The 13620-nt window shown below is 57.9% G+C and overlaps 1 protein-coding gene and 1 long non-coding RNA gene across 3 annotated transcripts; both read right to left on the reverse strand.

The window, feature by feature from the left end:
- Positions 1–221: 221 nt before the first annotated feature.
- Lhfpl7 (LHFPL tetraspan subfamily member 7) lies at positions 222–884 on the reverse strand. The gene is given in 3 exon segments (XM_077105101.1): positions 222–522; positions 525–566; positions 569–884. Coding segments are annotated over 3 exon segments (387 nt in total). The 5' UTR covers positions 813–884; the 3' UTR covers positions 222–421.
- A 399-nt stretch (positions 885–1283) lies between these two features.
- Positions 1284–7026, reverse strand: LOC143406261 (uncharacterized). Of its 2 annotated transcripts, none has more exons than XR_013154497.1 (5): positions 6846–7026; positions 3570–3857; positions 2643–2729; positions 2095–2281; positions 1284–1621 (listed from the first exon to the last, which is right to left on the reverse strand). It is a non-coding gene; the product is annotated as an uncharacterized LOC143406261 (long non-coding RNA). The 2 variants fall into 2 exon arrangements; XR_013154496.1 differs by lacking the exon at positions 6846–7026 and adding an exon at positions 6042–6824.
- Positions 7027–13620: the final 6594 nt, after the last annotated feature.

The raw sequence follows: 13620 nt of genomic DNA on the forward strand, positions 1-13620 counted from the left end.
ATGACATTATCTTAATAAATAAAACCTCCATTAAAGAGCAAGCTGGCCATGGGGTGCCCAGCAGCCTTCCCCCATTCCAGTACCAGCAACCGCTCTAACTCTAGCTCTGTAAGTGACGCTGCTGGCACCCCATCCCCACCGTGGGCCCGGGACTCGGCGCTGACCAGTCAGATACTTCCCTGGGATTGGGAAGGGAGGAAAGGAACTCTGTGTGCCAAAGTACTTTATTTACATTGAAGATATTGAGTTAACGGTCATAACAACCCTTCATTTATTCAGAGGAATAAATGAGTCCAGAAAGGTGAAGTGGCTTGTCTGAGGACACACAGCAAGGAAGCAGCCGAGGTGGGATCTGAACTTGAATATGGAGTGATTTCATCCAACTGTAGAGTAGACTCTTTCTGCTCTTCCTGGGAGATTTTTATTTGCTTACTTCTGGCACAAGGATAGTTTTCTCGTTGTCACTGGAGAAGATGGCCCTCCCCTGGACCTGGGTCATGCAGGGCCACCCGATGATGGGGGGCTGGCCAGGATTGTGTTGAGGATGGCAGTGACGTAGCCCCAGGCAGCTGGCACTTCCCGCCACGGTGCGTAGAGGGGGCCTCGCAGACTGCTTTGGTGGACGGGGAGGCCAGGCTGGATGGCGGGAGGGCACTAGGCCGGCCTTCCCCAGGCCTCGACATCCACGCGCCATCCACCCACCTTTCAACCACCCGTCCACCTCTTATCATCCATCCAAGCACATTCTGCTCAGCTCGTCCTCCCCGCCCCTCCACACGGAGGCACTCACTCAGCCATCCACCTCTCTGCATGTCACACCAACTGCCCCAGCCGTCCCTCCACCCCACCCTCCAACCATCCGAGCATCCACCCACCCATCTGCCCGTCCATACCTCAGCTCACCCACGCCCCTCCCGTCCATGCGCTCACCATCAGAGCCTGTTGGAGGGACCTGACTTGTCACAAGAGAAATGAAAACCAAAGCCACACTGAGAGTCCCCCACACCCATTAGGATAGTGACTATCAAAAACCCAGAAAGTGAGTGTGGCAAGGGGGACATGGGGACCTGCGCACGCGGGTGGGAGTGGGTAGTGCAGCTGCTGCGAGGACCAGTCCTCCCCAGAAGGCTCCAGGGATGGCCACGTGATCAGCCACCCCACTTCTGGCCGAGTGCCCGAGTCGGGCACCGTGTTCCCGCAGCTGATGTGGCACAGCCCCGGCTCCACCGCAGGTGAACAGAGGAGCAGGAGCGGCGTGCAGGTGCAGAGGAACAGTCGATGCGTTCATTTTAAATTTACAAATATATACATATTTTTATACATTGTTTTTGGTACTGGGCATGGAACCCAGGGGTGCTCAGCCACTGGGCCACCCAAAGCCTGTTTCGTTTGTTTTTTCTTGTGAGAAAGGGTTTCGCTAAGTTCCTCAGCCCCTCACTGACTTCCAGAGCCTGGCTTCGAACTGGAGGCCCTCCCGCCTCAGCCTCCTGAGTCGCTGGGATGACAGCTGTGGACCGCCACCTTGTCAGGTGCAACGCGTTGTCTTGAAGCGAGTGTGCACTCAGAGCAGTGGGCATCACTGAGCCTTACGGTGGGAGGAAATTCTGACCCAAACGGGAACCTGGATGAACGAAGCCAAAGGGAGAGGAGAACTAGTAAGACCCTGCGCACGAGGAAGAGGGGTCAAGTTCACCGCGACGGAAGGCATGGCGGGTGCCAGGGCCTGGCGGGGAGAGGAATGGAGTTACTGTTCAGTGGGTACAGCGTTGTTTTACAAATGAAAAGAACCCTGAGGATGGGTGGTGGCGATAGCTGCGGTCATTGTGGATATATTGATCATCACCTGAGACGTCCCCTTAAAAAGGGTCAACAGGGTCAGGCACAGTGGCACACGCCAGTGAACCCAGCAGCTCGGGAGGCTGAGGCAGGAGGATAAGGAGTTCAAGGCCAGCCTCGAACCTTGTCTAACAATGAAAATTAAAAAAAAAAAAAAAGCAGGCCGTGGATGTGGTCCATGGTTGAGTGCCCCAGGTTCCATCCCCAGGACCCAAAATAATCATAAAAAGGTTGGATTTTATATTAAGTAGAACTTACTGTTATAAAAATGCTGTGTTGTCTTTAAGTCTGCTGAAGTTGCATTCTGCTAACAGCAGGGACCAGAATAACAGGTGATGGCCAGCGCGGCCCAGCACGGCCCTCATGGCAGTGCCCACTGTGGAGACGCTGGAGTCACAGGTTCTTCAGGAATGACTGAAGCCACCCCCCGCCATCTCCCTTCAAACTGAATAAAGATCCATGAAGACAACCAGCTAAAAGCCTAAGAAGCCACTGGACGTGCCATGGGGACACTAGTGAGGTGACAGAAATGACGTGAGCTGGAGGACGGCCTCCAAGAGACCCTGCATGTCCCCACCCTGCCACCCCCAGCCACCGTCCCTTCGCAGCTTGGGTCTCCAGCCTTCACCTCTGAGGCTGCAGTCACCAGATGCCCTGGTGCTCCCCGCCCCCCGCGAGCTCCCGCCATCCCAGGTCCCATGGTGTCACGTCCTGGGGCTGCACCGCGGTTGGGTATGGAGTCGGTGCCTCCCCACGGCTCCCGTGTCACGTCTAACACCCACCGTGAGCAGGAGGTGCCCACCTACCATGCAGATGTGTGGAGGGGGGCTCTAGGGAGGTGATCCAGAGTAGAAAGGTCATCGGGCTGGGCCTCCAGGTGTGAGTACCAGCGGCTTCATAAGAGGAGGAGGAGAGACCAGAGGACAAACATGGACACTCCCGTCTCCCACCATGCGATGCCCTGCACTGACTCGGGACTCTGCCAGCAAGAAGGCCACTACCCTATGCAGCCCCTTGACCTGGAGCTTCTAGAACTATTAAGATTAAAAAAAAAAAAAAAACCCACCACTTTTTCTTTATAAAGTCACCACCCTCGGGTATTTCCTGACAGTACCACAAAACAGACTAAGATACATTGTAACTGCCACTGCTGTTCCCCCTGCAAGCCGAGGACAAAAGTTGTGTCTTCATCCAGTGACTGAACAAACATTTGGAGGACAGGGCATTTATCATAAGTGAAGCAGCGTGTGGGCCCCAGGGATGTGGAGGCAGATGGCTGCGTCTTGCCCTCTCAGGAGCAAGTGGATAAAGACGGACAGTGATCTGGGAGACGGGGAAGGGATTGCAGATAAGCAAGTAACTGCGTGAAGGTCTGAAGCCAGGCAGGACAGAGTGACCGCAGGAGAGAGGAGCTGCCAGAGGAGGGAGGCCCCAGGGAGGCAGGGCGTCCGAGCAGAGCCCTCCATGACAGGGGGAGCCGGGCGTGGGAAGGTCTGGGGAAACCAGGTTGCAGGCAGAGGGACAAGCAGGAGGGACAGGAGCAAAGGACAGTGGGTTGGGGCGGAGGCCGGCACAGGAGGGTGAGATGAGGCGGTGGAGAGGGGAGGCCCGGGTCTGGGGAGCCCCAGAGGCTGGACCCGGAGTTTGGATTTCACTCTGTGACGGGAAGCCACCCGAGAGTGGACGAGCCAGCCTGCCTGGCGGGATCCCATTTCACTTTCAGCAGGACCTACCTGTTTGTCCAGTGTGCGGCAGACAGACTGGGGGGCGGGCAGCAGGGAGACCTGCCGGTGCTGGTCACCTTCACCCACGGTGGAGAGTTACTGGGCTGAGAGCTGCAGTCAAGATGGGCTGGTGTCCAGGGGCTGCGTGTGAATATCAGAAAAGCAAACCCCTCCGCAGGTGCAGTCTTGTGTGTCTATGGCTTAGCAAGTGGGGCAGCAGCTGGAGGTCAGCATCTCTCAGCTCTTAGCCGGGCATGATTGTGCAGTGCACAACCTCCCCAACTGTGTAGGGTCGCCCTGGTAGAGATGACACAAATGGATAAGAGAGAATCAAAGGGGACAGATAATTAGAACTGGGTTGGCTAAGGGCAGGAGTAGGCTGCATCAAGATGCCATCATCCTGGCCCCCCAGCAATTTCCAGTTTGCTGAAGGACCAAGAATAGGTCACGATCCTAGGGCTTATCTCTGCTATCTGTCTTAGGAAACCAGACGCTGCTCACAGCTCATTCATTCATTCATTCCGCAAATACGTCTCGAGGGCTTGAGATGGGTCAGTGGCTTCCCTGCCACGGCCTGTAGCCCTGGCATCAGTCCACTGCCCCTCCTCGAACACAGTCTTTGGAGGCCAGTGCCCAGGACAGGAGGAGGCCCGCACTGGAGGCCAGCAGGAGCCAGCCTCCCAGGAGCATCACAGCTGCACCCTGCCAGGAAGAGGGCAGAGGAAGGGTCAGGACGGGGCATCGGACAGTCCTCCATTTGCTTCTTGACCAGCCACTGTGTCCTCAAAACATCCCCAAGAGTTCTGTCCACTATGTCCCGTTTCTACCGACAAACAGCCGGAGGCCCCGGGAGAGATTTGGCTCAGGCCACAGATAATTCAGTGGTGGAGCCAGAACTGAGATCCAGACCCGCTGACCACCTCCCGACCTTTATCATCAAGCGCTCACTACCCTGCACATCGGCATCCCCGGGAGAGGCACCTGTACCTTCTCCTTTGTGGTCAGTCTAGAGGTGCCGGACAGGGCACCCGTTTGCTTTGTTGCTGGTTTGGGTAATGAGAGCATCACAAGGACTTCCACATCTCAGCTTTCATTTTCAAACTTAGAAACACTTAGAGGGTGACCAAGTAGGAGCGTGCAGGTTGTACACTGCACAACTCTAGGTGAATTTGGGATCATCTTGGATTTGCATAATTCATGACAGTGAACTTCCAGCAGATGGCAGTGTAGTGTCCTGGAGCAGGTTTTGGTTTGGTTTGGTTCTGGGTCCCGGGAATTGAACTCTGGGACACTTAACCTGAGCCACATCCCCAGCTCTTTTTAATTTTTGTTTGAAGACAGGGTCTTGCTGAGTTGCTTAGGCAACTGAGTTGCTGAGGCTGGCTTTGAACTTGCAATCCTCCTGCCTCAGCTTCCTGAGCGGCTGGGATGACAGGCCTGTGCCACGGCACCTGGCTGGCAGCTGCCTTTGAAATCATCCTGGGTGTTTGCTAAAATATAGCCAGACCCACCCCACACCTGCAGAGCCAGAGGTCCAGGTGGACCCCGGGACTTGGCAGTTTTGTTAAGTTCTGCAGGTGTCTCTGGAGGGCCACCAGGTTTAAGAACCTGGCACACTTAATGGTGTTTTCATAGCTATGGGGACGTCTGGGGGATACAAAGGACCCTCACGCTCCACCTCACTGGAGCCTGTTCTCCATCCTGATAAGTCGTTCTGTGCCCCCCGAGGGCCCAAGGAGCTGGGGAGGCCACCTCAGGAATGTCCTCCAGGGTCGTAAAGGGCATTCAGCTCTGGTTCCAGCTGTTACCCTGAGGCCAGGAGCAGTAGGGGAAGGTGGGGGCCTGGAACCAGGCCGGGAGGCGAGGCTGAGGGCTGAGATGCAGCTGAGGGAGAGCCCCAGGGCTGCCCACGCGCTGCCCACCATCGGGAGGCTGGTCACCTGGGGGCCAGGGCGAGGTTAGTGGTGGAGACGGCAGGGACAAGGTGCCCTCCGGCCAGCGCCTGGCCTGTGCCCAGAGCCCAAGTCAGCAGTCCCCTCCAGCCTGGCGATCCAGGGGGACAGGGCCACCAAGAGCTGCCAGGGCTGGGGCTTGGCCCTGACACATCGGGAAGAGGAATCGCGGGACCCTGCCTGTGCCACTTCTGCAGGGCACATCCCTCCCGTGTGTCTGTCCTCTGTCCTCCTGTCCTCCTCTCCTTCCCTCTCGGTCAGAGGGTCTGTTTCCACCCAGAGGGCCACACGATGCCTGGGTCCCAGCTGCCACCTGCCCCTTGGCTCCCTCCCCAGCCTCCTGGAGGGCTTACTGGAGTCTGGACTCCCGGAGGCCAAGAGCGTGGGGCGCCACCTGGTGGAGGCCTTCTCACTGCGCCCGGGCATGGCAGGGTCCCACCCAGAGGGACAAGCCCGCTGGCTTTGTCCTTTCTCCAGATGCCATTACAGGGCCCACCCTAGTACCCCAATGACCTTCCCAAAGTCCCACCTCCAAAGACTATGAACACTTCAGCTTCCAATACGGGGACGTTGGGGACCCGTCCAACCATGGAGGGCACGACTCTGGTTTTCCAACAGCAATTAAACCAGCAAGTTGGTCCAGAGTCCCTTCACCCCCAAATCACAACCGAGGCGGAGTCCAGGAGCGCGGGGCTCACAGCCAGCCTGTCACCAGGGCCAGGAGGGAGGCCCTGGAGGGAGGCCCAGGAGGGTGACCCGCTCAAGGGCACTCAGACCCAGAGCAGCTGAGTTGCGGCCACGCCAAGGGCATCTGTGAACGCTGAGGCCCAGGCTCCAACGACCTTGGGCTTCACTTGGGCCATCTCAGCCCGGCCAACACTTTCAATGTGGCAGGAATCCCGGGCCCCGAGGCTGTGGGACCTGGGCCAAGTCCCCTGCTGCTGTGGCCTGGACTTGTGAGGTCAGGATCCCAGGGAGGTACGCAGGAAGAGGCGATGGCCCAGCACTCCCTTTCCCACACCCCTGAGCTCGTGGCTGTGATATTGCAGGGACAGACGGCATGTGTGTAGGGGACGGGCAGAGACAAGCCCGGGCGGGCAGCTCAGGGTCAGGTTCAAGGGCTTTTTAGTCCAGGGTTAGAAAACCCTTGGTGGCGGCTCCATAACCTTCAAGATGCAGTCCCCTGAGGATGGAGGCCCCCTCCCAGCCCCCGACCCCCAGAGCGGCCTCTCCCGGCCTCAGCAGGGTCCCAGGGCTGGATTCCAGCGGGGGGCGGGGGGGGGGGTGGCAGCCTCTCCCTGGCTGCACCAGGAGCTCCCAGGGTGTTTCTGACCTTGAAAGGAGCTCTGTTCCCCAGACAATGCCAGTGTCACCTCGGGAAGTCACTCCGACAGAACAGGTGCCCAGAAAGCTGAATGAGGCGCTACGGCCCCAAAGCACATCCGGGCAGGCTCCACCGAGCTGGGGGGCACCCGAGGGAGGCTTGGGAGAGACTGGACGCTTTGTCCCTCTGTCCTGGCCCGGACCCAACACTTCCAGTGTGTCCCTTCCTCCCGGCCACCCCATGAGGTCGCTGCTGGTTCGTCAACTCCATCTTACAGGCGGCTTCCCGGGACTGCCCAGGGTCAGGGCAGGACGTCTCTGCCACCTGCTGTCACTGGGGGCACACAGGTGGTCCAGGAGGGACAGCCGGCCGCGGGAGTCTCGGGAGCAGAACTGGGAGGCCTGGAGTCCCTCTGCCCCCGGCCTCCATGTCCCCCTCCGTGAACCGAAGGTTGGGATCGTTCCTTCAACGTCCACGTGCCCCCCAAAGTGTCCCCCGCCCCCCACCCCTAGATTACAATGGCGAACAGGACAGAGTCCTTCGCCTCAAGGAGTTTGGTGGGCAAGACAGACAAACAGGGTAACAGAACATGTCCACGTGTCCATCCATCTGCCCATCCACCCAACCAACATTACGACTCCGCCGTGTTCCAGGGACGGTTCCAGGTGCGGGGGGGGGGGGGCGGGGGTTCAGCATCAGGGGGAAGAGAGGCAGCCCCTCTGGGGCCCTTACAGCCCGGGGGGATCGAGACACCAAGGAGACGATTGATGTGAATAAGAACCAAGAGAAAAGCGAAGCCTGGAAGGGTCGGGGATGGTCCCGGGAAACCTTAGGAGAAGGTGACCTTTGAGCAAGGACCTGGGCCGGGTGAAGGAGGAGCCACCTCCTTTGGGCTCTGGGGGAGCAGGTGCAAGAGTCCTGGGGTGAGCAAGGGTCTAAGGAGGCAGCGAGGCCCATGTGGCAGGGAGGAGAGGAGGGAGCATGGTGGGCTTTGGCTTTTGACTTCTGAGCAGCTGGGGAGTCTCCAGTGGTCTCAAACAGGGGGAGACCTCTCTGGCCCTGGGTGAGGAGCAGGGAGAGGGGAAGCCACAGCAGGGAGCTGAAAGTCCTCAGCCGGGGCCGCCACTTGGTGACAGGTAGCGGGGAGGCCGTGGGCCAGGGCTGCCCAGGTTCTGGTCTGCTCTGCGGGTGAAAGGTGAAGCCCGTTGGCTGATGGGGAGCTGGAGTGTGGGAAGGAAGCCGGGAGGCCCGGCAGCCCCCAGGCTTTTGTCCTGGGCACCTGGGATGAGGGAGCTGGTGTCAGGTGACACTGGGAACCTGCCCAAGGAGCAGGTGTCCAGGGGAGGGAGGTGGCTGAGTGTGACGTCATAGTGAGCCCAACAGACCTGCACGGGCACGCTCCCTGCCAGACCGCCAGGTGAGAGCGCAGAGCAGGACCCCGCCCAGCCTGGGGGTCCAGGTGGCGTCCAGCTGAAGCCGGACCCTTCGGGACTGGGAAGGGCTGCCACTAGGGCCCCCCGTCTGGTTCTCCCACTTCTCCTCGGATGCCAGGGGCCGCTGATTTCTGGTGCTGTTCCCGGCGAGGTGGCTGAGCCCCCTGAGACAAATGACGCGGTGGCTCTGAGCCGTGTCCTGGCCAGCAGAGCTCCCCCTTGTGGAGTGAAGGGCCCCCCAACACAGGAGTTAGTTTTTCCCTATGGAGGCTCAGTGACACATGCGCCCCCAATACCGTCTATGACCCCTGGGGCTCCAGGACCCCCGGGGCCTGGGCAGTGCTGGGCCAGCAGGCTCCCACCCCCGCCCTCCTCACCTGGAGGCCCTTCTCTGGCCACCACGCCTTAGGTCCAGGCTCCAACGTGGCAGCCCCCAGTCCGTCTCTGGCTTTGGATCTAAGTCTTGATCTTGCAAGAGACCCCGTTGCCTTTGAAGAGAACTTTCAGGCAGACAAGGACCCAGGTGACAGGCCGGCAGGAGGCCGCGCCTGGTGTTTTCTCTCGGGGTTCCTTAAATAAACAGCCTTTCACTCGGGGCGCTGGGTACAGGAGGAAAAGCCAACCCATGGGGATGGGGGGTATGCTGGTCCCTGGGCAGGAGAAGGGGATTCACAGGTCACTACCTGTCGGAGCTCCGCCCCAGGCCAGGGTGGACACAGTTCTCTGTATTCCCAGCAGGACCTTCTCTACAAGCTGTGATCTCCCCAAAGCCAGGCGCTGTGTCTGAAATATCTCTCCCCCAGCATTGAGCACAAGACTCAGCACAGAGCAAGCACTTGTATCCTCATTTGCTGTAAATAACAGGAATGCAACTTAAACTGGCTCAAATAGGAATACGGGTCTCCACCTAACTGGAAATTCTGTGGTGCAGCTTCAGGCATGGCTGGATCCAGGTGGATAAGCCACATCTTCAAGATCCTATTGTCTGTCTGCCCCTCTCAGCTGAGTTTTCTGCTCAGCTGCCTTCATTCTCAGGCAGATTCTCCTGACAGCGTTGGCCTCGGGTGGCTTCGGACTGACATTCTCAGGCTCCACAATCCTGGAGTAAAGAAGCTCCTCTCTGCACAGCTGTAGCAAGTGTTGTGATGAATTCTCATTGGACAAGCTTGGGTCACATGCCCATCCCTGAACCAATCCCGGGCCAGGGACATGAGATGCTCTGATCCAGTTCCTGGGGCTCAGGATTGGGGGTTGGGGTTTGGAACTGGGATAGGGCAGGGATACCATGAGGCTCATCCCCTCAAAAAAAAAAAAAAAAACCCACATGGATGGAGGATGGGGGATGGGATGGGCTCCAGGAGGAAGACTGAGGGGGTGTGACAGGACAGGGGGTGGGCCCTGGGCAGGTGAGAGTGAGAGGTGTCACCTCGGTGTTCCAAAAATGCTGGCAGAACCCGAGCATGGACCAGCGGGCACTCTCAGACACAGGAGGGTCCAGCAAGCCCCGTGCAGAAAACCTGACCAGAAACGTCTGGAACACGCTCGGGTCCCTGCTCTGCCCTACAGGTGTGACCCTCTGGGCCTCAGCCTCTCCACCTGGCGCCCCTGGGCCAGGCGTTTGCTCTGGTCCCCTTCTCATTCAATCACTCACTCATTGATTCACTTTTCTGTCAATCAGTGTTCGCTGCTGGTCTTTGGAGGGATCGGGATCCCAGCTCTGGTGTTTACTAGGATGTCGGTTTGATGGACACACCTTTGAGGTGACCTGGGCTCTGTCCCTCTGGGTCGCCGGGTGCTGCTGGACTCCCTCCAGCCTCGGCTCACCTCCCCCTGCAGGCGGCCTGGGTCAGCTGCCCAGTCACTTGGCCAGCTGGGCCTGCAGGGGTGTGGCCTGAATCCCAGCCCAGGCTCCCAACACCCCAGCTGCCGTCCAAACTGCCCGGACCACACCCTGTGAGGGACGGAACTCGGAACTCGGGGTCCTCTCTTCCCTTCTCAGGTGAGCAAGGAAGTGGCTTCCCTGGGCAGCAGGGGTGCAGGACCCGACCCAGAAGTGAGGAGTGACTGGGCCTAACTGCCACTAAGGTAGACGGGAAACGGCAGGTGCCAGCAGGTCACATATCGCCCATCGTCCCTGCGGAGGTCTGTCCCTGCGGAGATTCCCAGGGTGATGGAGCTCCTGGATGGTTCCTTGGGATTCTGAGGCCAGCCCCCTTTGGCATGTCTTAGATTTGCTCTCCCTCCTTCCCCGCCTCCAGGTCTCCTTTCCTTCTCCCTTGCTGGACCGGGTTCACCTCCCCAATCAAGCATTAGCACTGAGATTTTCCCCAGGCTCTGTTTTCCAGGGAAGCCAGACTTGAGATACTAGCTGTGTGACTCTGGGCAATGTACCTAACCTCTCTGAGCTTCAGATCCCTCATCTGTGAAAAGGAGACAGTTATTACTGACAGTTATCATCTCTCACGGAATCGTTGTGACATCTAATGAGACAGCACAGGCAAAGCATTTGACTGAATCAATGACAGTATATATTAATATCATTACTGTCCACCAGCCATGGGATCCCATCATATGAAAACACACATCCGACACTGAGTTCCATGAATATCTATCAAGGGTCAGCTCCGTTTCGGTCATCCTGCTGGTCTCTGCCCTCCGTGTCCTCCTAACTGGTAATTATACCCCAGTGCCATCCGGGCGTTCGTGGAGGTGGGGGAGTCATACAAGATTCAGAGGCTTTGGCATCTAACCCGCCTCAGGAGTCCGGGATGGCTCTGGGAGGAACTGAAGTCACAGCCAAGATCGGAGGGACGTGGAGTCATTAACCAGATGACAGGCAGGCAGAGGGCGAAGTCTTCCTGGCAGGGGACACGGCAGGAGCAAAGGTCTGGGTTGAGAGAAAATCCCGAAGAATACACTGGCTCTCACCCTCGAGAAGCGTGAATGACAAGAAAAACAAAATGAATCAATGTGCCACCCACAGGGATGCGTGGCCGGGACCTTGGCCAAGCGGTGGGTGGGCTCCCAGCCAGAGGGTTCCAAGCAGCGGACCCGGTGGGGGGCAGGCGGGGGGGGGCGGTTCACATTCAAATGAATTAAACACAAAATAAAATTTAAAATCCAGCCCCCATCTCGCAGGCCACCTTTTCAGTGGTCACCAGTGGTTACCAGGGGCTAACAGTGGACAGCGCAGACACAGGCCGCTCCATCACTGGAGGAAGCTCTAGGGGACACAGCCACCAGAGAGCCTGAGCACTGGCAGCCGAATCAGGACACACTTCCTGAAGGAGGAGGCAGAAGATGGCCGAGAAGGGGTCCCAGGACAGACCCTGGTTGGCACTGTCCTTTGTCCTCAGGAAGAGGAAAGTCCGGGCTACCCTGAGGGGTCAGAGTTTGATTCTGGAAACAACCAGAACCTGACACCTCTTGGGAGTCAGAACTGAGAGGGAGGGTACTGGAGTGCAGGGGGAAGTAAGGAGGGGCTGGACCAGGAAGTCCCACCCCCTGTGTATCCAGAAGGATTCTGGGAGTTGTAGTTAGGTGCTTCTGGGAATCCCTTAAACCTTGATGGTGGGAGAAGAGCTGGCATGTCAGAATGGGGGACAGGGAGGTCACCAGTGGGGAGACATCTGGGTTAGAGGTCTCAGGAGGAAGACTATCTTGTCCCCTCTTCTGCTTACATTCTGGGATGGAGAGGAGATGGCAAGTGGAAGGACTGAGAAACAGAACATCCATTTGGCACAACCTCCAGCCCATGCATTCTGGTCCTATCTGGAGAAATGGAAATTTCCTATAAGGTTATCAGAGAGGCCGCAGATGGTACCTTAGCAAGTGTTGCTCACTTGTGGTTTTACATCCATTCAGAGCTACCTGCTATGTGCCTAATCTGTACAAAGCAATAAGAATCAGGAGTAAACATACGTCCCTTCCAGGAGGCTCCCAGCAATTCTGGAGGCTGAGGCAGAAGGATGGAAAGTTTGAGACCAGCCTCAGAATATAGCAAGGTCCAAAGCAACTTAGAGAGATTTTGTTTCACAATAAAGAAGATGGATTTTGAGATTTCATTCTAATCATCCTCTGTTTCCTGTCTTAAAGAGATACTGGTAGTCCTATATAAAAACCACTGTGATGGGTCCTGTTGGTGACTGTGTTCATGACATCATGATCAAGGAGAATATCCTAGATATAAGACGTCAAAGGTCCTCTTTCTCATCATTTCTGGGTTCTGTCGTTGCGACAAGTCTCTTGGGGGGCCCTAGATAGTTCCTCAGTATAAGGGGATAGATGGGTGGTGGTCCCAACAACGCAATCGCGTGAACTGCCCTTTGTACACACCAACAACCTGAGCTAAAGATGAAGCAAGAGTGTTCCTACAGTTCTCCAGAAGCCACACAGTGTGATGTTCTTCTCTCTCTCAACTATATCGAGGTCTAGCTGACTTAAAGGCACAAATGATGTCAGGTCCTCCAGTTACCCATGCTCAGAAATTCTCCTTAGGAGCAGAGTCACAAACGCAATTCAATATACTTGTTCACCCCTCCCCCACCCCGCAAAAAAAAAAAAAAATCTGTAAGCTCTAAGAGCCAGGATGCTGCCAGTTGATTCAGTGCCATGTCCCCAGCACGCAGCAAAGGGTGGGTGCTTCATAAGGACACGCTGGCTGGGCACAGTGGCGCGCGCCTGCAGTCCCAGCTACTGCGGAGGCTGAGGCAGGAGGATTGATTGAGCCCAGGAATTCCTGGCCAGCCTGTGCAACACAGTGGATCTCCGTTAACAGGACGCAGGACAGGCACCTCCCATCCCAGGGGCGACTTCCTACGATTTTCTCAACTGATACACAAGCCTACACTCATCATTTCCTTCCGCAACAACAAGGCAGTAGCTTGGCTCACAGCAGGATGCGCGCCTCGCCGAGGACATAGGTGCAGTCCCCAAGCCCCCCGCTAGGGGGCGCCAGCGCCCCGTGCAGACCTCGCGACTCCTGGCCGGCGTCCGCAGTCCAGAGCTGTGTGACCTGCCCTCGCCCAGAGCCTCTGAATTGCCCGGCGGCCTGGGGCGCTGCGGGGCACGCACCCGGCTGCCGGTCGGTGCCCGTCGCCGGGCTTTCCGACTCGTGCCTGGGGATGGCTCTAGGGACGCGGCGGGGTCACGGTTTGAGGGGCGGGAGGGATGACCTCCGACCCGGCGAACAGTCCCAGGCACAGGTTCCTCGGGTGGATAGGGTCCGGCGGCCGCGCTCCGCCCGTGCTCTCCGCGCAGGCGCCGCGGGCTCCGGTTCCCATGGCGACGGGGCGCTTCCCGCGCGAGGCCCCGCCCCCAGCAGGCTAGGCTGCGCGGGGCTGGCGCGGGCA

Source organism: Callospermophilus lateralis, chromosome 1, assembly GCF_048772815.1.
Source record: "Callospermophilus lateralis isolate mCalLat2 chromosome 1, mCalLat2.hap1, whole genome shotgun sequence".
Taxonomy (NCBI): Eukaryota; Metazoa; Chordata; class Mammalia; order Rodentia; family Sciuridae; genus Callospermophilus; species Callospermophilus lateralis.